This window comes from Pseudonaja textilis, chromosome Z (genome assembly GCF_049901715.1).
Source record: "Pseudonaja textilis isolate UNSWEBS1 chromosome Z, rPseTex1.2, whole genome shotgun sequence".
Lineage (NCBI taxonomy): Eukaryota > Metazoa > Chordata > Lepidosauria > Squamata > Elapidae > Pseudonaja > Pseudonaja textilis.
The window spans coordinates 63,321,491-63,343,718 of NC_142008.1; the positions used below are offsets into that span (position 1 = coordinate 63,321,491).

Consider the following 22,228-nt stretch of genomic DNA (forward strand, 5'->3'; position numbering starts at 1 on the left):
AAATTTCAGCTGTTGCCCATGGTTCCTCATGAAGGATAGTTCCAATTCTCCTCCACATGTCTAACTTTAAAGAGCCCCTCTCTGAGTACCAGGGGCATTGCAGCCAGATCTCTTGCAGCAGCTTTTTCACATTACCTTTTGAAAGAACTATATGCTCCCCTCCGGATGATTTAAAGATAAAGAAATTTGTCCTGACTAACTTCAGCAGCTCGCTAACATGACGTTCCTATGGCTGAGAAAGTTTTCCCCCCATGTTTCCTGAAAAATCCTATTGTCCAGCAATAGTTAAGTACGTACTTTACCTATTCCAGGCGAGGAAACACGGAGATCCGGACACGTACCACCTGCCATGGATCACATCAGGGTCACCACTTGTGGTGGTCTCTCATGAAAAAGATGAGACACAAGCGAGTGTTCTCAGGATGAGAGCCCAGAGCAAAATCCCTTTTATTTAGATTTTTGTACATGGTAAACATAGCAAGCATAATCACATGATGGGTTACAATAGTTCAGATATAGTATAGACTTGTGTATTGCTCTCTGAGACTTGTGTATTGCTGTCTGAGCTGTTTCCTAGTTCCTTGTGTTTATTCTTATCGTTCTCATTGTGAAATTTCCTTACACTATCTCAGTGACCTTTAAACAAGCATGTATGTACAAAGTATTAGATTGATCAATACCCAAACCCAAACCAAAGTTTTATTCCCACAATTGCTGAATATTAAATTTACAGTAGATAAAGTTGAATTATCATTATTAAAACCATCGCTATCCACAGGACCAGATTGTTTTTGTGCTTTCTTCCTGAAAAAGCTTGCTACCATCCTGGCTGAAACTTTGTGTACAATTTTCAAAGTATTGTTTCAAACTAGTTCTCTGCCTGATCTATGGACCAATCTCTTTGTGTTGTGCTACATGCAAAGTTATGGAATCAATTACAAATCAATCCATTGTTCACCACTTAGAGACAAACAACTTGCTATATGACAGACAGTTTGGCTTTAGGAAAAACTTGTCCTGTAATCTGCAACTTTTGCACTGTAAAAACATCTGGACTACATCTGGACTCAAGGCAAAGCTGTAGATGCAATTTACATAGATTTTTGTAAGGCTTTTGATACAGTAGTACAGATAAACTGCAAATTGAAATTAAACTCTTACAGCATTTCTGGTCCTTTGCACAAATGGATTGCTGCTTTCCTGTCTAATAGACTGCAAAATATCAAAATAGGCAACTTGCTGTCTAACCCTGCATCAGTTAACAGTGGTGTTCTGCAAGGCAGCATCTTAGGTGTCATGCTTTTCTTCCTCTATATCAATGATTTATATGATCAACTTAAAAGCAATTGCATCCTTTTTGCTGATGAGGTAAAATTATTCAATACTACAGATAATTCTGTGATTTTACAAAGTGATCACGATTATGTGTCTGAACGGTCATCTATTTGGCAACTTCAAATTTTGATCAATAAATGCTCTGTCTTACATATTGGTTAACATAATCAGAATGTCAAGTATAACCTAGGTGATTGAACTAGCTGATGACCCTCACTTTCTCAAGGACCTAGGTGTATTTATCTCTAACGATCTATGCTCCAAAGTTCACTGTAACAGCATTGCTAAAAAGCATTAAGAGTTGTAAATTTAATTTTGCAGTTTTTTTTTCTGGAAACATTGTATTGCTATTTAAAGCTTATAAAACTTATGCTAGACCAATCTTAGAGTATTGTTCAATTGTTTGGAATCCCCACCATATATCTGACATCAGTACAATTGAGTGGGTTCAGAAGCATTTCATGAGAAAAGTCTTGTACTGTTCTGTACACAATAGAATTCCCTATGCTACTAGGCTTGAAATTCTTGGTTTGGATAACTTAGAACTGTGTCGCTTGCTAGTATTGCATACAAAATTATATGTAATATAATGTAAAATTATAAGTTTTACCTGTAAATGACTTTTTTTTGTTTTAATTGCAATAATACATGTGCTAACAACTGCTTTAAACTCAATGTAAATCGTTCTAAACTTGACTGTAAAAATATGATTTCTGTCATATTTGTTGTCAAAGTCTGGAATGCTCTATCTGATTCAGTTGTTTCAGCTACAGATTTTCAGTTTCAGTCACAAATTGACTTCTGTGGACCTTACATCATAGTTAAGTGGTTAGTAGAGGGGGCCTGCATAAATGCACTAACATGCATATCATTCCTGTCATTGTATTTTTATTCTTTTATTCTTGTTCTCATTTTTGTTTGTCAAATTCTAATAATAAATAATAGCATTTACACTTTAATGAATATATATTAGCCTGAGCCTTGGCATATAATACTGAAAGCATCGAATTATATTGGACTTCTGACATAGTTTTCAAGCTCTGTTAAAATCCTAACAAGGAATTTATACTATTTCTTGGCAATGGCCAGAAAGAATATTTTCACCACAAGAAATCAAATGGTCATTTAGCCATAATTATAGAACATGCAGGGCAATTACTACTTCTATGAAATTATACAAACTATGAAAAATAAAGGCATTCATAATGTGGCTACATTTGTTGTAAATCTGTAACTTTTAAAATCTTATTTAATGATATCTTACTATTAAATTATTTCTAAGAATGAGCTGAGGCAGGCATTGATGAACGAAACAATGTTTATTGTAACAAAGAAACAGGTTACCCTAGTCTGTGGATATGTTGCTGAATCAGCCAGCTGACAGGTAACAGCTGATGCTGTCTGACAGCTCCCTTTTATAGTTCACTGTCAGGCTGCTCAGCCAATCAAACAAGCAAAACTCCCGCTCAAAATGCGGACCAACAAATAGAACTTCTGTAGAACACAATACTTACAATACAGTAAACTGCTTCAGAATGAAATTCTTTCCCTAAAAGATATAGAATAACAAAATAGGCTGGTGTTAGATCATTTGCAATATAGGGAGTTTGTATGCATATTAATCACATGCACTTGCATATTCTATGAAGGTTTAATTACATAACAGCAATTAGCTAGACTAGTTGCCTCCCTATCTACGGACAGGAATATTTTTCAAGAAACATTTATTACTTGACATTATTATTACATTGATACTCCTTGTTTACTACAATGTACTACAATAAGAATATGCAATTTTTTGTTTGTTTGTTTTCCTGCATCCCAATCTGCCACAAGTTTTTTAAATCTGTGCTACAACACATATTCTTTGTAGTTTCAAATGCTAACTACTTGCTTATTAAATATCATACTTCAGCAAATTATAAATGAGAATAGAATGAGAAAATTATTGCCTGGAATTGTAGGCTTCATTTATTAGTATTTTAAAAGATGATATTAGTACTATTAACATGGCACTAGGCTTTTTTTAAACTTTGTTTTTCTCTTCTTAGCTAAAGTCATTTCTTTTGGTTTGGTTATAAATCATGTAAAAGGTTATACAAAAGACAATATAGGAAATAGGATATTTAGGATACATAAAGAGGAAAAGAATTAAATGTATCAAATCCAACCCCCGCTTTTCGTCATCAAAGAATGGCAAATATACGGATCTGACATATTGCCCTTGTTAAAAAAATGGAAAATCCACCTGAAAGACATAACCATATACTACATTAAGAATTAGGATGGTATGTGAGGGTATTTCAGGTAGAATTTCTATTACAATGTTTTTACATGTTTTTTGGCTACCCATTCATTTTGGGAGAAGGGTAGGTGTTTCCATGCTACTAAATATTGTGTGAAGCCATGGTGAGTGCATGAGTCAAGGTTATTTTTAATTTCAAAATGTTGTTCCCCTTCCAACATAATGAGGGTTGGAGGTGTGGGAAGAGGGGATCTGAACTTTGAAGTGCTTTCTGGTTTGGGTAGGATGTAGTGAAATACTGGATGAACTGTCTAAGTGTCTTAGGGAGTAGGAGTTCTACAGTGATAGGGTTGATTATTCTGGTGCAATAGTATGCCTCTCGTAAGTCTAAATTTGAAAAAAAAATCCTTTAAATAGGTGGGCCAGCATGTCCTTCATAAGTGGGAGTTGATACATATTTTTTTCCATGGTGATAGTGTTCAGGTTTCTGAAATCCACATAGAGACGTAAGGTGCCAACTTTCTTTTCATGGAAGAATACTGGGGCTGCTATTTTCAGTTGGGTGGGTTCGATGAAACTCCTTTTTAGTTTAACACTCTTTCACCTAGTTCTCTAGGGGACATGCAGTACATTTTCCATTTTGGAAGTTTAGCCCCTGGCAGGATCTCAATGGCACAATCCATGGCACAATGAGGTGGGAGTTCATCAGACACCTCCTTGCTAAATACTTTGGCCAAATCCTGGTATTCTTTGGGGATGCTAGCGGGCTCAGAAGGTTGGCTGGCCATGGCTGTTTCTTTTCCTTCCTTTTTTTTCCTCTGGGATGTTTGTGAATGTTAAATTTCTGGAATTGTATGGTTCCTCTTTTCCAGTTTATTCTAGGATTCCACTTCTATAGCCATGTGAGTCCTAGAACTAGTGGCTCTTCCATTCCCAGGGCTACAATGAATGTGAGGGTCTTATCATGGTCCCCCAATTTTATTTGTAATGGTTCTGTAATGCTGCTACTTCCTTCCCCTTCCCTTGGCTGGAGATAAAACAGTCTTAGGGGTAGAGTGAGCAGTTTGATTGGGTTGCTTACCAGCGGGTCATTCCAGATCACTTTCAGACTGGCTCAGGTCTTCTAGGGGCACAAGAGTTTCTTTTTCTAGGTTTGGAGGGGAACAGAACCCCACAGCTTCTCAGCATATTTTTTGTCCTTGTGGGTTGAGTTTTGCAGATGTCCCCCCGATGGGCAATCAGGCTTTCTGGCAGGGGTTTTTGAATGTCACTATGCTGTATGGTACCCCTCCTTCCCACACTTAAAGCAGCCAGATAGCCTTTGTGCCATGGTGGTTTGGGGTTTGAAAAACTCCCATTTCCCCTGGGGTGAGGATCTTCTTTAAGCCCTGCTGGTGCGGTACTGGTTTCGGGTCATGTCAATCTCTGCCTCCTCTGCCACAGGTACCATTAATGCAGGCAGCTAGGGGCCCTCTGGGCCAGGCAGGCAGTGTACAAGTCATTGTTAAGACCATCTTTGAACCAGCAGACTACAATACCTTCTGGCCAGTCGACTTGGCCGGCCAGGTCACAGAATTCCTGAGTGTATTCAGCTACAGGGCAACTTTATGATCCTAATGCGGTTGTGGGCTTTGTGATTGGCGAGGGTTTTTTTGAAGCAGTGGTGTAGTGCTGTCATGAATCGATCGAGATTCTGCAGCTCTGGAGCATCAACATTGTGGAGGGTCACCATCCATTTGGCCACTGCCCCTTCTAGGGCTAGGATGATAACTTACACTCATGCCCTCTGGGTTGGGAAGTTCCGCCTATATTCTTGCATATAGGTGACGATTTGAGCCAGGAAAAACCCCAACTTCTGGGGGACTCTGTCGAATCTTACTCCCAAGAGGGGATCTTTCTCTTCAGTTGTAGGTCCCTGGGTTGACTGGGGTTAATTCCCTGCTCTGGAACAGCAGGAAGTTGGGAAACTGGCATGGCTGTTGGTCCTCTGGCTTGGTTGGTTCCTTGATCAGCCTTGGCTGGATCGGGGTGAGGGCTCGGGCTCCATGGGTTGCTGGTTTGCGACCTGGTTCATCTCAGACATTGAGGTTTCCCAGTGTTTCCTCATGAGGCAATTTATGTACCACTTCAATTGATTATCTGCCAGCAGTTCCTCGATCAGTTCTTTCTGATCAGAAACAGCTTCCAATGCCAGTTGCCACCTGGGTTTATGGCTACTGTGGGTAAGGATTACTCCACTGGCTCTTCCATCCCAGCTGTCCCTTTTCCTTATGCCAATAGCCCATTGAGGCTTCGTGGAACTTTCGAAGACAGCTTCAATATCTTTGATGGGACATATGGAGCCAGTGTCGGATTGGGTAGTTGTCGAGTTTCTCCCCAGCACTTGGCTTCCCCTTGTTCACTGCTTTGTTCTGACATTGTTGCAGGGTCCCCTTGATAGAGTAAATTTTTTTGGGGGGGGGATTTCCTCTCTGGGTTGATCACTATTGCAGATCCTGCTTTATATAAGGAACAGCCTCTCCATTCTTCAAAAAATAAGTATAGACTCTTGAAAACTTTATATTTCAAAAGGAATCTTTTTATTGAAGCGAGATAAAAGCAGGTCAAAATTCAAAGCAGGATCTGAGGTCCCTCAGGGCATGCTACTAGGATAAAGGGAATTAGAGACCCCTCCCAACAGTCTGATGTGGATTCCATCAATCTGCAGGTGTGAAGATGTTATTATACCAGTGTCTCTGAGAAAGTAGATAAGGAAAGTTTCCCAAGGTAATCTTCCGGTGCTGGAGTCCACATGGCCTCTTCTCCCTTAGCATCTTCCCAAGAGGTAAGAATTTTCCAGGGATCTGTGGTGCCAGGCAATGGTTATAAATCATGTAAAAGAGTATACAAAAGATAATGTAAGAAATAGGATATTTAGGATACATAGGGAGGAAAAGAATTAAAAGTATCAAATCCAACCCCCACCTTTCTTCCATCAAAGAATGGCAGATACACGGATCTGACAGGAAAGTGTATTCTGAAAATTATTAAATACATTTGCACATTTTTAAAAAGGTACAAAACCAGCTGGGAACGATTAATATAACCCATACATTTGCTCTTGTGGAACATTATCTAGAATTAAGTTTTCTATTGTTCAAGTCTCATAGGTAATTAAGTGTTGTTTATTGTTTGATCATTTGATTTCTGACATATATCCCAAACCTATGTATCATTTGTTTCTGTGCCCTGTAAAAAGACTTGACACTCCCCATACCCACTCAAATAAATGTTTTTTGCTCTGCCTGAATTATTGAGTGATTTGTATTTTCAAGTAGGCAAAAAAGCCACAATATTTTTTGAAAGGAGAGAGGAACACAAATTAGTACTGAGTATTGTGGAAAGGAGGTCACTTGAAAAAATATAATTTAGCAAAGAAAAAAATGTCTCTCTGAAATTTAGGGATCAAGTTCTTATCAGCTCCAAGTCAAACTCAGATGCCTAGATTTGGAAGCAACAATAAACACCCATTTTGTACATTTGTGTATGGGGTTCACAAAATAATAATAAATTACTTTAAATATTTTAGGAGAGGCTATTTAAAATTGATTTTATTTTTATATAAGGTAGAGGTGCAAGATATTTCTTTGAAGTTGCTTGTAATTTCTACCATTATATCAGGTCTGTTACATGGATTGAGCAAAGAGATGGTGACTAGGAATTTTCCAAGACCTGAAACTCCTGGTCCCAGGCCAAAACTTTAATCATCACAGTCCACATATAAGACTATCTGTGGAAAGAAGTGAGTACATTAAGAGTAAAAAAAAAACTTAAGCTGGAGCCCCAACGAGATTGGCAAAAATTTATCCCAACACAAATCCAAAATGCTGGAAATGTAAGAAGGTTGACAGTACATTTTATCATCTGTGGTGACTATGCCCCGAGACTAGGACATTCTGGATTCAAATTAAAAACTGGCTACAAGAGATTATTGGTTATCAGATTAAGCTCAGACCAGAAACCTTCCTTCTAGGAATTATTAAAGATAAAATCTCAAAAGAAATAAAATAAAGAAATATTTTAAGAAACAAAAATATCAAACAGCCACCAGAATAGTCTTTGCACAGGTATGGAAAACTCCCAATATTCCTAAGGAAGAACTCATACTACAAAAAGTAACAGAAAGTGTGGAGATAAATACGTTAATGCTGAAATTAAAAGAAAGCGATGACTGAATTCTTCCTAAACTGGAATAAATGGTATGAACTAAAAAATAAAACAAGAATACTAACTTTTAGAAGCCTTAAGAAAGTAAAATGTAAATTTGTAAATTATATAAGAATATAGGAATAATAATTATATTTAAAGTTATTAATATTAAATATAAATACAATGTGTTAAGATATTAAAGATAAGAACTTGTATAAATATCAAGAATGTTGTTGAAACTATGATGTTTTGTGTTGAAACAATAGAAACTTAATTAAAACATATTTAAAAAAAAACTTAAGCTGGAATGTTCTTAGATTCTCCATCAAGTTAAAAAAAACATGTACAACTTTTATGTTTTCCTTCTGAGCCCAATCCACAATAATTTTTTGAAAGGAGAGAGGAACACAAATTAGTACTGAGTATTGTGGAAAGGTCATTTGAAAAAATATAATTTGCTCAGTTTTAGTTTAGTATGTTGTACAAACCAAGCTAATCATAGTTCTTTATATAGTAATGTGTAGACTGGTCATTGAGATAAAGTTTGAACTTAAAATATAACAAAAAGTATTTCTATGTTCTATTTTATACAGTAAAGTGAGACAGTGTTCTAAAGTTCAACCTAATCACCAAAGGCTCTATGTAGATAGTTTTGCAGATACTCTACATGGAAACAAGCAGTAAGCTAATTTATGAGAACATTATAAGAATGAGCTTCAGCTGTGTATGGAAGACCACTGCTTATTAAGAGAGAGAGAGCTCTTTTCATTTAGTTCCTTTCCGGGCTGTTCTCAACACAGTAGCAGCTTGCGTCTTTGGTTGGAATCATATATAACACTGTAGAAGAGCTTCTGTTCAAGGTTTGAGGGCTATTTGCATGTAGAAATGCCTAGTTTAAAAGGTGGGGGTGAGGTTTTAAAGCAGTGTTGATTAGCTTTTGAAAATGTCTCCTTACTTCAAAAGATTCTGTTTTATTATAGTTTCTATGTGGTTTGGAAAAGTATTGATCCCTTTTAAAGAAACGTTTGTTTTTCCTTTGCAATGCTTTTATAAACCAATTTTAATAGCATTGTGTATACAATACTAATTAGGAACTATACATCCAGGATATTCTATATGGTTTACTATGTTGGCTGCAACAAATATTCTACTACAGGAATTTCAAGTAAAGAACTTAGCCAGCTGACCAATTCCCAACTTATTGAAATCTCTATGTGCTTGTTTTAAAAATCCCAATAGTGGAGATGTTACTTTACTCTGTTGGCCACAACATGGAGGGAGAGGGGTTGATTTAAACTAACAGTAATAGAAATCTTGTTTATTCTGTTAGGTGCAACTAAACTGGAGTTGCTTTAAAACCCAGTAAATAAATTTTCCTTCATTCTGCTGGTAGCCATTAAATTGGGGGCGCTTGCTTTAAAATCCCAACAATTTAAATGTTTTCTTTTGTTAGCTATAAGTAAATGGGGGTGCTTGCTTGTAGACCCCAGTATTACAAATGTTTTATTGTTTTGACTGCAACTAAATTGATGTTTCTTGCCTTAAAAATCTCAATAATAGAAATTTTGGTTTATTCTGTAGGCTGCCTCAAAATTGAGGATGCTTGCTTTAAGTAATAGAAATGCTTTTTTTTTTAGTTCATTATAAGTAAATGGGGATTGTTCCTTTTAAATTCCAGTATAAGAAATATTGTTTTGTTGGCTATAAGTAAATTGCTTGCTTTAAAATGCCAGGAATAAAAATTCTAGTTTGTTCTGTTGACAGCAACTAAATCAGGTTGGAATTGGATGCTTTAAAATTTCAGTAATAGAAATGTTAGTTTATTATGCTGGCTAAAATTAAGTTGGGGCTTGTTGCTTTAACATCCAGTAAAGAAATTTTCCTTCATTTATTGGTAGGTTACCAATAAATTGGAAGTACTTGCTTTAAAATCCCACTTTTAAAAATATTGGTTTATTTCGTTGAAGCAACTAAATTGGGACTGTTTGCTTTAAAATCCCAGTATTAGTCATGTTTTATACTGTTACCTACAACTAAGTTGGAATTTCCTTCTTTAAAATTCCAGTAATAAAAAGGTTTTATTTTGTTGGCTACAACTAATTTAGGGGTGCTTGCTTTAAAATCCCAGTATTAGAACTGTTGTTTATTTTGTTGCAGCGCTGAAAGTAGAGTGCTTATTTAAAACTCCATTAATAGAAACATTGTTTTATTCTGTTGCTGCAACTAAATTAGGCTTGCTTGAATTAAAAGTCCAATAATAGAAACGTTTTATTTTGTTGACTATAATTGGGGTGCTTGGTTTCAAATCCCATTAATAAAAATGTTAGTTTCTCTGTTGAGTGCAACTAAATTGCTTTAAAATCACAGTAATCGAAATTTTAGTTCATTCTGTGGGCTGCCATGGAATTGGTGGTGCTTTAAAATGCCACTAATAAAAATGTTATTTTATTTTGTTTGATATAAATAAATGGGGCTGCTTGCTTTAAAATCTCAGTATTAGACAAGTTTTATTGTGTTGGCTGCAACTAAGTGGGGCTTTCCTTCTTTATAATCCCAGTAATAAAAATGTAGCTTTATTTTATTGGCTACAACTAATTTTGGGGTTCTTGCTTTAAATTTTCATTAATAAAAATGTTGGTTCATTCTTTTGCAGCAACTAAATTAGGGATACTTGCTTTAAAATCATAGTAATAGAAATTTTAGTTCATTCTGTGGGCTGCCAAGAAATTGGTGATGCTTGCTTTAAAATGCCCCTAATAGAAATTGTTGGAAAAATGTGCATCTGGGTTCAGTTCCAAGAGGGAAGAAAGACACTGGAAACTGCTTGGAAAGATGGTTTAATGGTGGACAGGACCACGTGGTTTTGAGATCCTGGGTAAAAAAAAAAAAAGCATATGGGTGAGAGAGGGAGAGAGATTTTTAACCACTGTTGGGCTTTGAACTTGCTTCCTGTTCCTATAGCAAGAAATGTGTCCTGACTGGTTGCCAAACTCCCATGGGGCCATGCAGGGGTAGCTTGGTTGAATCTTGCTGGGTGATGTAATCTTCCCAGGTGCCATATGATGAGATGGATAGAGGGCTAATCCTATCATGTCTTAATCCCAACACCTGGAGCTGGAGGGGGGGCAGGGAGTTGCTTTGTCTTTAAAAACATGTTTCTCCTTTTTTCATCCAGGGAAATATAATATTGTGCCTTTTTAATATTTCCTAGAATATTTCATTCTTCTAGGAGAGGGGTGGGTGCTAGTTTTATTTTTCTGGATATAAGTAAATGGGCCAGCTTGCTTTAAAATCCCAGTATTAATCATCTTGTTTTATTCTTTTGCAGCAACCAAATTAGGAAATGCTTACTTTAAAATCCCAGTAACAGAAATTTTAGTTCATTCTATGGGCAGCTATGAAATTTGGGGTTCTTGCTTTAAAATGCCACTAATAAAAATCTTGTTTAATTTTATTGCTGCAACTCAATTGCAGCTGCTTACTTTCGAATCCCATTAATATAAATGCAGTTTTATTTTGTTGGTTGTAAGTAAAAAATGGGGTTTGCTTTAAAATTTCAGTTTTAGAAATGTTGATTTATTCTGTTACAGCAACAAAATTGAGGTGCTCATTTTAAAATCCCAGTAATAGAAATTTTGGTTCATTTTGTGATCTGCCACAAAATTGGAAATGCTTGCTTTAAAATGCTGCTAATAGCAATGTTACTTTATTCTGTTTATTCAATATTATTTTATTCTTTATTCTTTTGAATTGGTCTGATTATTGAAAACTCCATTAATGGAAACATTGTTACATTTTTTTACATGGGGTATGTGTGCTTGCTTTAAAATCCCAGTATTAGAAATGTTGGTTTATTCTGTTGCAGCAACAAAATTGGCAGAACTAATTTAAAATCCCAGGCTGTACAACTTTAATAGGTAATATGGCAACAATCACTGATAATGTGGTTTGTTTCATTTTGCAGGATCCTGATGGGGTAAGATTCACCAAGTATTTGGGGCTACATACAGATAGATACAGATACAGATAATCAGAGTTGGAAGGGACTTTGTAGGTCATCTAGTCCAACCCCCTCCCCCACCTAAGCAGGAGACCCTACACCATTTCTGACAAATGGTAAACCAATCTCTTCTTGAAAGTCTCAATGATAAAGTTCCCACAACTTCCAAGGGAAAGCTGTTCTTGGAAGAGTTAATTGTTCTCACTGTCAGAAAGTTTCTCCTTGTTTCCAGGTTAAATCTCTCATTGTTCAGTTTCCATCCATTATTCCTTGTCTGGCCTACAGGTGCTTTAGAAAATAGCTGGACCCCTTCCTCTCTGTGGCAGACCCTCAAATATTGGAAGACTGCTATCATGTCTCCCCTGGTCCTTCTCTTCACTAGTACTAGCCATGCCCAGTTCCTGTAACCGTTCTTCATATGTTTTAATCTCCAGTTCCCACAACTGCTGGTTGCTCTTCTCTGCACTTTTTCTATAGCCTCAACATCTTTTTTTATAATGTGTTGACCAAACTGGATGCAGTACTCTAGGTATAGTCTTACTAAAGATTAATAGAATGGTATTAGTACCTCAGTTGATCTTGATTGTATCCCTCTGTTAATGCAATTTAGGATTGCATTAGCTTTTTTGGCTGCTGCTGCACATTGCTGGCTCATATTTAGCAGGTTGTCCACTAAGACTGCTATTGAGCCTGGTTTCACCCAGGCTATATGTGTACTTTTGGTTTTTCTTGCCTAAGTGTAGGACTTTACTTTTCTCTACATTGTATACATTATATACCTCTATTACCCCACATCTCCTTGTGGAATGTTCCCTTGAGAACACACAGGTCTTTGGGTTTCTTTAAATATTAAAAGTTGCTCATATTCTTTCTCCAAATGTAGAGGCCGATGATACATGAAAAAATTTGGACAAGGAAACCTTGACAGAGTAGCCTCAAGCAAATACCTACTAAACAAATGAAAAAAAATATGTGCAGTAATATGTTTAAATTTAAATTTTTACCAGGATATCAGCATACTGTCCTTATTCCTTAAGCTACCCTATCAATTGTCTTGTCTAGCATTTATACCTTTTAAATTTTATATCTCTCACTATTTATCTATTTCAAGCTTAGAAAATGAATGTTCCTCCATCTCCAGAAAGCAGACCTTATTCCACAAACCCAAGGCCTTTTTTTTATGCTCAGCCTACAGCACATCAGCCATTTCCTAATCCATGGCTCGTTGGACCTATATACAATCCCTATGGCATGCCTGCATCTGGTAAGATAACCTATATAATACAATGTTCTGATTCACAATGATAAACTTGTGAAAAATAGGGGGTGGTTTTTCAATTCTAAACAGGAAACAAAAAAGTGAAAAAAAATCTATCAGTGTTGTTTTCCTCATTTGGTCAAACACAGCTGCAGTTGAACTGCTAATTTATTAATATTTCTGTTAAGACTTCATCTGCTGTTCTGGATCTTGGCAACAGTAGTTTTAACCTATTAGAGTCAAAAAAAAAAGAGAGAGAATGTTTTAAAACAGTGATTCCCAAAATGGCCGGTACCGCCCCCTGGGCATGGGTGGGATGACTTAAGGGGGGCGCTAAGAAGCAAGGGGGTGGCAGAGGAGTGCTGGAGGTTGGCCCCCTGCGGGATGCAATTCAGGGGTGGGATTCTACCAGTTCATTACCGTTCCTGGTAGTTTGGAGAACCAGTAAAACAGGCCCCTGGCTGGCTCCGCCTGCTCCTTCATTCCCTGCCCATTCTGTCCTTATTGCACATGTTCGACATTGCACACATGCGCAACATAATAGCTGACAGCCACATTGGCGCATTGGAGAAGTGGAGCAAGGAAAGCCAGAGGTTGTAATTTTCACTGCAAAAAGCCTCCAGCCGTCACGTGTTTTTTTCACTGCGGCTGCAGTCTAGGCGACGTGACAACGGCGACGTGGGCTGGTGGGAGCCAGCGACAACAATGGCTCAGCCCTGGCTTGCCTTCTCTGGCAGCCAGCCATGGGAGGAAGGTAAAGTCACAGCCATGACTGGGATGACAAAAGAGGCGGTTGTAGGGGAGGAAACAAAGAGATTAAGGGCCAGGGCCTCTGAAAGGGGAAACAGGGTGATGCAGGATTAGCTCAGATCTTTGACAGATTAGACCATGCCTGCCTGGGCAGAAAATAGGTAGATAGATTAAGGAAGGGATAGAGAGTGAGGGAAAGAGAGAGAGCAAAGAGAGAAAGAAAGAAAGAAGAAAGGGAGAGAGGGAAAAAGAGGGGGAAATAGGAAAAGAGAGAAAGAGAGAGGGGGAAAGAGAGAGAAAGAGGGAGAGAAAAGAGAAAAAAAGAAAGGGAAGGAGGGAGGGAGAGGAGGAGAAAGTGAATGGGATATGGAGGGAGGGAGGGAGAGAAAGAGAGGGAAAGAGAAAGAAAGAAGAGATAAGAAAGAAAAAGAAAAGGCAAAGAAAAAGGGAGAGAGAAAGGAAGAAAAGGGATAAACAAAGAAAGAGGGGGGATGGAAGGAAGGGACAGAAAGAAAAAGAAAGGAAAGAAGGGAGGGAGGGAGGAGAAAGTGAATGAGATATCTAGTCCAACTACCTGCTCCAGCAGGATTAGAAGGGTGTGTGTCTGTGTCTGTCTGTCTGTCTGTCTGTCAAAACTCCAAAAACAGGTCAAGTAGCTCTGAGGAGATCAGTCATAAATTAGAACACTTGCTAAGCAACTGACCATTAAGAGAGGACCAGTTATATTTGGTTTGCTAGTCATATGGCCACCTGGTCACGCCCAGCCAGTCACATGACCACCAAGACATGTCCAGCAAGCCACACCTACCCAGTTACATGACCAAGACACGCCCACAAATTAGGTCACACCCACAGAACCACTTATTAAGAAATTTGAATCCCACCTCTGGGTGGGGAGCACTGAGGATGAGTTTGTAGCACCAAGGGGCGGTGGACTGAAAAAGTTTGGGAACCACTATTTTAAAACAACTAGGAGGCTATGCCTAGGAAGGGGCATAGCAAGTCTCAAAGATATTGTTGGAAGAAATATCAAGGTCCAGGTCCAAGCTGGGAGAAAGATACCAGAAATAAAATGGAGCTAGAGGTTGATTGGAAGGAAAGGTTCCTTTTATTGATGAAACAAAATCATCAACCATATGTGATTCTGGGCAACTGACAAAATAGAGTTTAGAGTGGGTAGGTTTTTATACCTTCTGGATTCCAATGGGGGTCATCTAGGGATCATAGCTGGCTCTATAACCAAAGAAGAAATGCAAATCCTAGGTGTTTGTCTAAGCAAATTTGCTCAACCTTTTGTTTATTATTTGCGTTTCTATCTTGATCCAGTCTTTCTGAATGGATTACCAGATCTGCATTTCTAAAAGTTGGCCTCCTCAGTTTTGGCTTGGTGCAGGGAGATTGAGGCTTGTTTCTGTCTCCCTTAAGATTTTTTTCCCATTTCTCCTTTAGGGAAATATTCCATCCTGCCTTTTAATATGTCCCAAAATATTCCATTCTTCTAGGGGGAGGGGTGTCTTCCCACAACATAAAGGCTGATAAGGCAAAAATGACACTAGCAAATTTTTCCAACAGTTTGCTCATGCCTTCTTAAGTCATAATTTGTTATGCATTCTTTTCAGATGTTGAAATTTGCTTTAAAACTTATTTTCTATAATACTAGCAAAATACGGTGTGTGTATGGAACCACTAATACTCAGATTAGGATCATAGTTCTAATGTTTTGTGACACACTTTATAGTATACTATAAAGTTAATTAGTTATCAATACCTTAATAGGTTCTGCATAGTTTTGTTCATTGTGGTTCTCTTTAACAGCTTAATGATACTTAGTTTAAAGTGGATGAAACTTTCCGAGCATATAGTAACAAACAGAAAATATCTCACTTTCATAACCTCTGCTTGCTTGCTCCTAGAGCAAATGAGCTTAGAGATTAATATAGAAAGTGTCTCCTTCAAGTCAAACACAGCTTCTAGCAGCTTCATAGATATGCCCCTGTTCTTTTGGCTCAATTTGTTTTTTTAACCTTCCTAGTATTTCATGGATATTTCCATACAATTACTAGCCAGATATATACTAGCTCTGTTTTTCAAGATCTATCAAAAGCAAAAAGCATAACAAATATAATTGTCAGCAAAAATATTGTCTTCTGTTTATTCAATTCCCAAATTATACAAGGTTGTCAACCTCCTTTACTTGTAAATTATGGCTTTTTTTCAGTAATAGTCATTGAGCTGCACTGAAATTTTGCATGTACTACATGTTTTCTCTGTCTTGCTAAGCTAAATTTAATTGTAACTGTGGGATCCTCAGTGATCTCTGAGCTTGGTTGTTTTCTTGCAGACATTTCAGTACACAACTAGTGCTAAAAGAGGATGGGGTTTACTCTGTTTATATACAAGTGGTTTGCCTTGTCCATGTTAATAGGACTGTTCTTGGTGGTTCCTTAATTAGATTGTTTACTGTTAGGTCAAACACTGTTAGTATTGATGATGTTTGCTAGTTGGGTAATGAAATGCCTGGAAGAAAATAACAAAGTTTGGAGAGCACCAAGGGCATTGCAGTTCAATCATGACCTACAAATATTCTTTTCTATTGGCATAACTGTAATCTTAAACTAAAAAAATGTAAAATCAGGAATTGCCAAAGGCACAGAGCTATTAATTTTTTCAATATCAGAAAACAAGGAGCTTAGAAATGTTGATTTATATGTTGCAGCAACTAAATTGGAGGTAATAGAAATATTGTTTTATTCTGTTGCAGCAACTTTATAGGATACCTAGGAAGATATAGAACAGTCTGTTGATGCTATTAAAATACCATAAATACATATATTCTTTATTTTTAGGGGCTTTATTGAATTTTTTGGATTAGCTTGATGGCATGTTTAGCCTTGCTGAAGATCTACAATTACAAATCAATGATATAACTGATGTAATTTTGGTTTTGTTCTAAGGTTTAAGAAATGGCAATCCATATTTCCAATGTTACTCAGTTCCTGCCCATGAATATCCTCGATATTTAGTTCCACAGCCTCCTATGCATATGAGAATTAGACGACCTTATTTTGGTGGTCCTCCATCACCTATGGTGTATCAAGTCCCACGGTTCAGGCATGGTTTTCCCATGATGTATCAACCACAAAATCCAGTGAAACAAACAGAGGACAAAGAAACTCAAACTGATTTTGGAGAATCTGAATGTGGAGCAAAAACACATGTGGAACAAGATATAGGAACAACAAGCTGTGATGCTGGAAATACTGAAAATACTGCTTATATTGCATCTGATAGTTCTAAGGAATTTGAAAGTTTATTAGAAAAAACAGATAAAACAATATCTTCTGCTATGTCAGACAAGGAACTTGTCAAGAACCCTTCAGGTCTTGTACCATTTCGAAGTCTTCCCCCAACAGGCTATGCCATTGAGAAAGAGAAAGTTAGAGTACAATATGGAAATGATGGTGCTCCTGCTATTCAGCTCTGGAAGTCTTTCAAAGAAACAATCCCTCTCTATGAGATGGCACAAAAACAAGTCCCAAAGAATATCGTGCAAAGAGATATGCTTGCTGGTAGCTCCTGTGAAGGAGTTGCATATGGGACTCATGAACAAGGAGAATTACTTCCATGTATTCCATTTTCAGAGGAGCAAAATGTTCCTGAGGACATGCAGAAGAAACAGCTTCTATGTAAAGAAAATCAAGATTCAGAAAAACAAGGAATTATAAACTACAGAGCAAAAGGTCCAAGGGATGAAGCTGGAACAGTGCAACTGACTGAACTAACTGGGGCTGACCACCCAGGGACAAAGCAAGATGTACTGATGGCCAAAATACCACCTGGTTTTAAAAAATCAAGTAGTTCAAAAACTCCACAAGAAGTTTCAAATCATATTCGACAAAGAAAATTATTTCCCTCTGGCATGGAGATGACAAATGATTTGCCTCAGAAGTTGAGTGAATATAATGACATGAACAATGAAAACTGGAATACTTCTGAAAAAATCCAATGGTGTGATGACTCTGAAAAATATCTTCCTTCTGAGAGCTGGTTGGCTTGTGTGGATAACATGGATCCAAACTATAACTACGAAAAATATCTTTTCCGAAGAAAGCGTCCAAATTTGCTCAGTATTACCTCTGATGATACGTCTTCTATTGAAGAAGGTGTATCAACTGAGAATTCTTCAGTGTCTATCATAGTTCCAGACTATCTGGTTCCAAAGGGTTTATGTACCTTCAAGAAAAATGGCAATGACTTGGGAATAGGTCAAATAAGAACTGGAGGCACCCTCAATGAAGATGAGGAAGTGATGGGGATTGAACAGGCCACTAGTGAGCTTAGTCAGAATCTCAAGAGGGATTCAAGAGTCAAGGTTAAAGAGATTCCTAGCCAAATCAAAAAGATGAGCATTTTTCCAAGATGTTCCAGTAACAAGCATCTCTACTATCTCCAAAAAATAACAAGTTCATCTCCATCAGATGCTGATGATTCTGAAGAATATTGGGTGATGGAACCAGAAGAATATGAAGAACAAGAAACTGATGAGGAATACTTTGTTGAGGAAGATATGCCATATGAAATCCCAAACCCAGACAAAAGTAGATTGGGTCAGCAGACTGCCCAGAAAGTATTTTGGAGAATCCCTAAAAATACAGTCCCACCAAATGTAATTAACTGGCCTGTGCAAGAAAAAATATCTGGGTTACCTATTAAACTGCAGAAGGAGCAAGATGAAAATCTCTGTGATGATTATAACATCTGCTGGATGAGACCTAGAGCCCAACAGGTTGAATTACTTGAACACACAAGAAATCCACAGAAATGCTCAGGTAAATAGAAAACTGAAACAGATGTCAATCTATTATTTTAGAAAACTTCATTTTCTCATGTCTTTATAAGTCAAGAAGAGGGAGAGTAAAATAGATTATTTTGGGGGATTTGCAGGCTTTTAAAAAAATAAGCTGTATATCAAGAATTTTGTACATAGCTACTTGAATGCCTATCTCTCTGAAATGTTGCAGTTTAGAATGTATTTCAAATTTTCTCTTTCTCCTCATATATATTTCTTACTTTGAAATACTTGTACACACTTAACAAACAAGCTTTTAAAATATGATAGGATATTGAGTGAGTAGTCTAAATGTTCCTTGATGAAGACTTGAAAGTAGCATAGTTGATTTATGTGTACATCTGAATATATTCATAGTCTGAAGTTATATCAGTGGACATATTGGAAGAGAATCAATTTTGTTAGGATTATTGAGCCAAATTGCTTTACCAGCTACTAACCATATATGTAGCAAAGAACTGAACTTTTGCATTATATGTTGATCAGGATGGTTACAAGAGGAAAATAGAAGGACTGGACCTGATGAATACTGGATAAAAAGTGGTGCTAGACCCCGATCTGCTAGCCTAAAGCCTGATGATATCTTACCTACTGCTACAAAAGAGAAAGGTATGGTCTTTATTGTTTAAATTTAAAATGTACTGCATTCAATTGATTTTCTTTAACTCAGTGGCAACTGATTCCATTTTTCAAAGCAAAGTGGCAACTTATGCAAGCAAAAAGAAGTTAATTTGAATGCTGAGATATTATACATAAAAGCAATTCCAATGCTGCTCGAAGCAAATGTAAATTTTGAATAATATCTACAATTCAACTGGAACCCTCAGTCACAATTATCTAGCTGCTGGTGTATATGAAGCACATACCTACTCATACTTTATTCTGAGAAAATATATATTATCTTGTATAGTGAATTTGAAAAACCATTCTTAAAGAATGAGGTGTGGTACAGATGTCTTTACAAGCAAAGTAACTTAAAAGTGGGAAATGGCAGAAGGAATTAAACTTTAGGCACAGAATAAATAAAACAAATGAATAAAATTATTGCATTTATAACAGATATCTTGGAAGTATTCCCTTTTGCATCTGACAATATGTACATGGACTGTCCAAAGAAGAAAAGAGTGCATAAACCACCTCATAAACGCAGAGACACAAGATGCGAAACAGCTGAAGTATGGAAGAAACCTAAAATTACATATCACAAGGGTAAGTACAATATATCAGTAAGTTATCTCATAATAAACAGATAATCTCTTTTAAATTCACCTTTAAATAATTTCTATAAGAAGGTTCTGAGTAGTATATGGAAGTCCAATAATATTCGGCATATAGTCTTCTTAGAACCAGTGCTACAAATGAAAACTGTCGGTTCACAGAACTGGAAAAACATGGTGGAATCTTTTTTTTTTTTTGCTTATTATGTTCCTGCTCATCTTTGAAAGATATATGTAGTAACATGGATCATAATCAGTAAAATATAAAATAACTGTAGTGACTATATAATCAGTGGAATACATACTGTATGTATACAATACATACCTGGAAAGCAACCTGTTAAGTCTAGCTGAAGTGCTATGGGAGATTCCTGTTTGTTCTAAACTGTTTAGCCATAGACTAATTTCTTGAAAGATCTGACACTTATATATTACTGAGCATCATGCCTGCTTACTTCCCTATTATGGATTGTTATATTGCAACAAGTATTAATAACAGTTGAAATTGAATGCCTAAGTGGGCTTTTCCTAAGGTACAGTCAAGATGTTCATATCTTTGGCACATATTTTACTAGGTAGTTATGCTAATTGTTGCTGTATACTGCCATGTATCTATAGTTAGTGCATGTTAAGCTGTAATACAGAAAGATGTGAAAACAGACATGTCAGACAAATCAAACTGGGATGCAGGTTGTAAGTCTGAATTCTCACACTTAAAAGAAATTTTTTTTAAAAAAAAATTAGGCTGGATCCCAATCTTTTCAATCCATGCATCTAACTTACGTAAGTCTCATGATATCCTAATTTTTAGCAGCTGGGAAGTATCTGAATGCTGCTCATATATGGCTTTTTCTTATATAGATTGTTCATAAGTAATATAAACTTATTATGATAGGCCTATCCCATGTACATATTTTGAGTATTGGAAATGTTTTATCATCCTGTCTAAGATGGTCCTTCATATTGGTTATACTGTAATGGTTTGTAGAAGCTTTAAATCTTGACAGACAAGTTTGCAATATGGTTATTCTGAACAGCTCTGAATATTGTCAATTTGCAAATTATTTTTTATCTAAGACTTATAGGTAAAAACAGGTTGCATATATTAATGGATGTCAGATGGTTAAAGTCTAATGGTTTCACTTTGGCCTACTTTTAAAAACTATGTTGTCTAATATTATGTTTTCCTTCTGTGCAGAATGTGAAGCAAGGAAACCACCCTATAAAAGATAAAAGAAGACAATGATAATCAGAAGTGCAAATATTTGTTTGCATTGTTTAGAGGAATTGTAATATTTTTGGAGAAGCAAATCGGTTTAAATTGCATTGTAAAGGATTCCTCAATTCACACTGTAAAATGTGCAAAACAAATTAATTTGGACACACACATTTCACACGTTAAGTAACACAGTGTTTAAATAAAGTTGAAGTTGCACTAATAGGATGTGTGAATAATTTCTAATGTAAAACTTATTCTCAAAGAATGGATAAAGCTTCAGCTGAGAAATAAGAAATAAAGGACTATGGGAATCACAATTTAGTTTAAAAAGCATTAACTTTAAAAAGTATCAATTTTGGCACAAACAGTCTTGCTTCTAGTGATACCTGAAAGGACACCAAGGTAATTGTTATAAATAAAGAGAAACTATAAATATAAAGTTCGAATCATGGTTTCATAAACCAAGGCTTTAAAGAAATATGCAGCCCTATAGATTTTGAATGGAGTCTCAGAATTTAAGTTGCCTTTAAATTGTAATTTTTAACATGCAGCATGTAAAATTGATTTCATAGGAGGAAATCTCATAAAATATATTTAACTTTAATTGAATGCAGTTTATTAGGTCAGAGTACATACTTCTAGGATTCTAGTTCCCACGCTAAAAAGTTATGCTACAGTATCATCTTAGCATAATTAAGACTATAATATGGATGAACGTATCAATGTATTTTCTTAAATGTAACAACATTTTCATGCTTAAAAGGGCAGAGCCTTCATTATTCTGGGTCAGCAACATACAGTAGAATGGGAAGCCTTGATTCAGATCCATTCTGTTTCTACATCTTCACTCTCAAGAGTGATTCTAGCTAGCTCTGCTTATAGAACATGCTGCAGAATAAACAGATAAAATGGAGGTGTTGAGTTGTTAATGTGCTCGATAATGATTCAAGTTATCCAACTAATAGCTGGTAATACAAACAGTTACTGGAAATAGTGGCTCAAATTGCTTTTAACACCCTAGCAGTCCTTTGCTTTAGAAGATAATTAAGCTTTCAGCTTAATAAATAGGAAGAGATGGAGATGTGAACAGGTGTAGATGAAGCGAGATATTTTGCATCCAGTCATTTAAAGAAACCAGCATGCTACAGTTTTGATGAAAAAGTGTGC

General features: G+C 36.5%; 1 protein-coding gene across 2 annotated transcripts in view; it reads left to right on the forward strand.

Annotated features, from left to right (window-relative positions):
* LOC113437296 (uncharacterized) overlaps positions 1–21,281 on the forward strand; it is a 68,824-nt gene extending 47,543 nt beyond the window's left edge. Inside the window, exons 2-6 of one of the 2 annotated variants that reach the window (XM_026702204.2) lie at positions 12,880–13,032; positions 16,731–18,605; positions 19,112–19,234; positions 19,685–19,834; positions 21,041–21,281. In XM_026702204.2, the coding sequence (XP_026557989.1) occupies positions 12,888–13,032; positions 16,731–18,605; positions 19,112–19,234; positions 19,685–19,834; positions 21,041–21,075 (2,328 nt within the window). In that variant the 5' untranslated portion in view covers positions 12,880–12,887 and the 3' untranslated portion in view covers positions 21,076–21,281. Of the gene's footprint in view, positions 1–12,879; positions 13,033–13,523; positions 13,781–16,730; positions 18,606–19,111; positions 19,235–19,684; positions 19,835–21,040 lie in introns of those variants that run through there. The other variant, XM_087917922.1, reaches the window with a different exon arrangement.
* Positions 21,282–22,228: the final 947 nt, after the last annotated feature.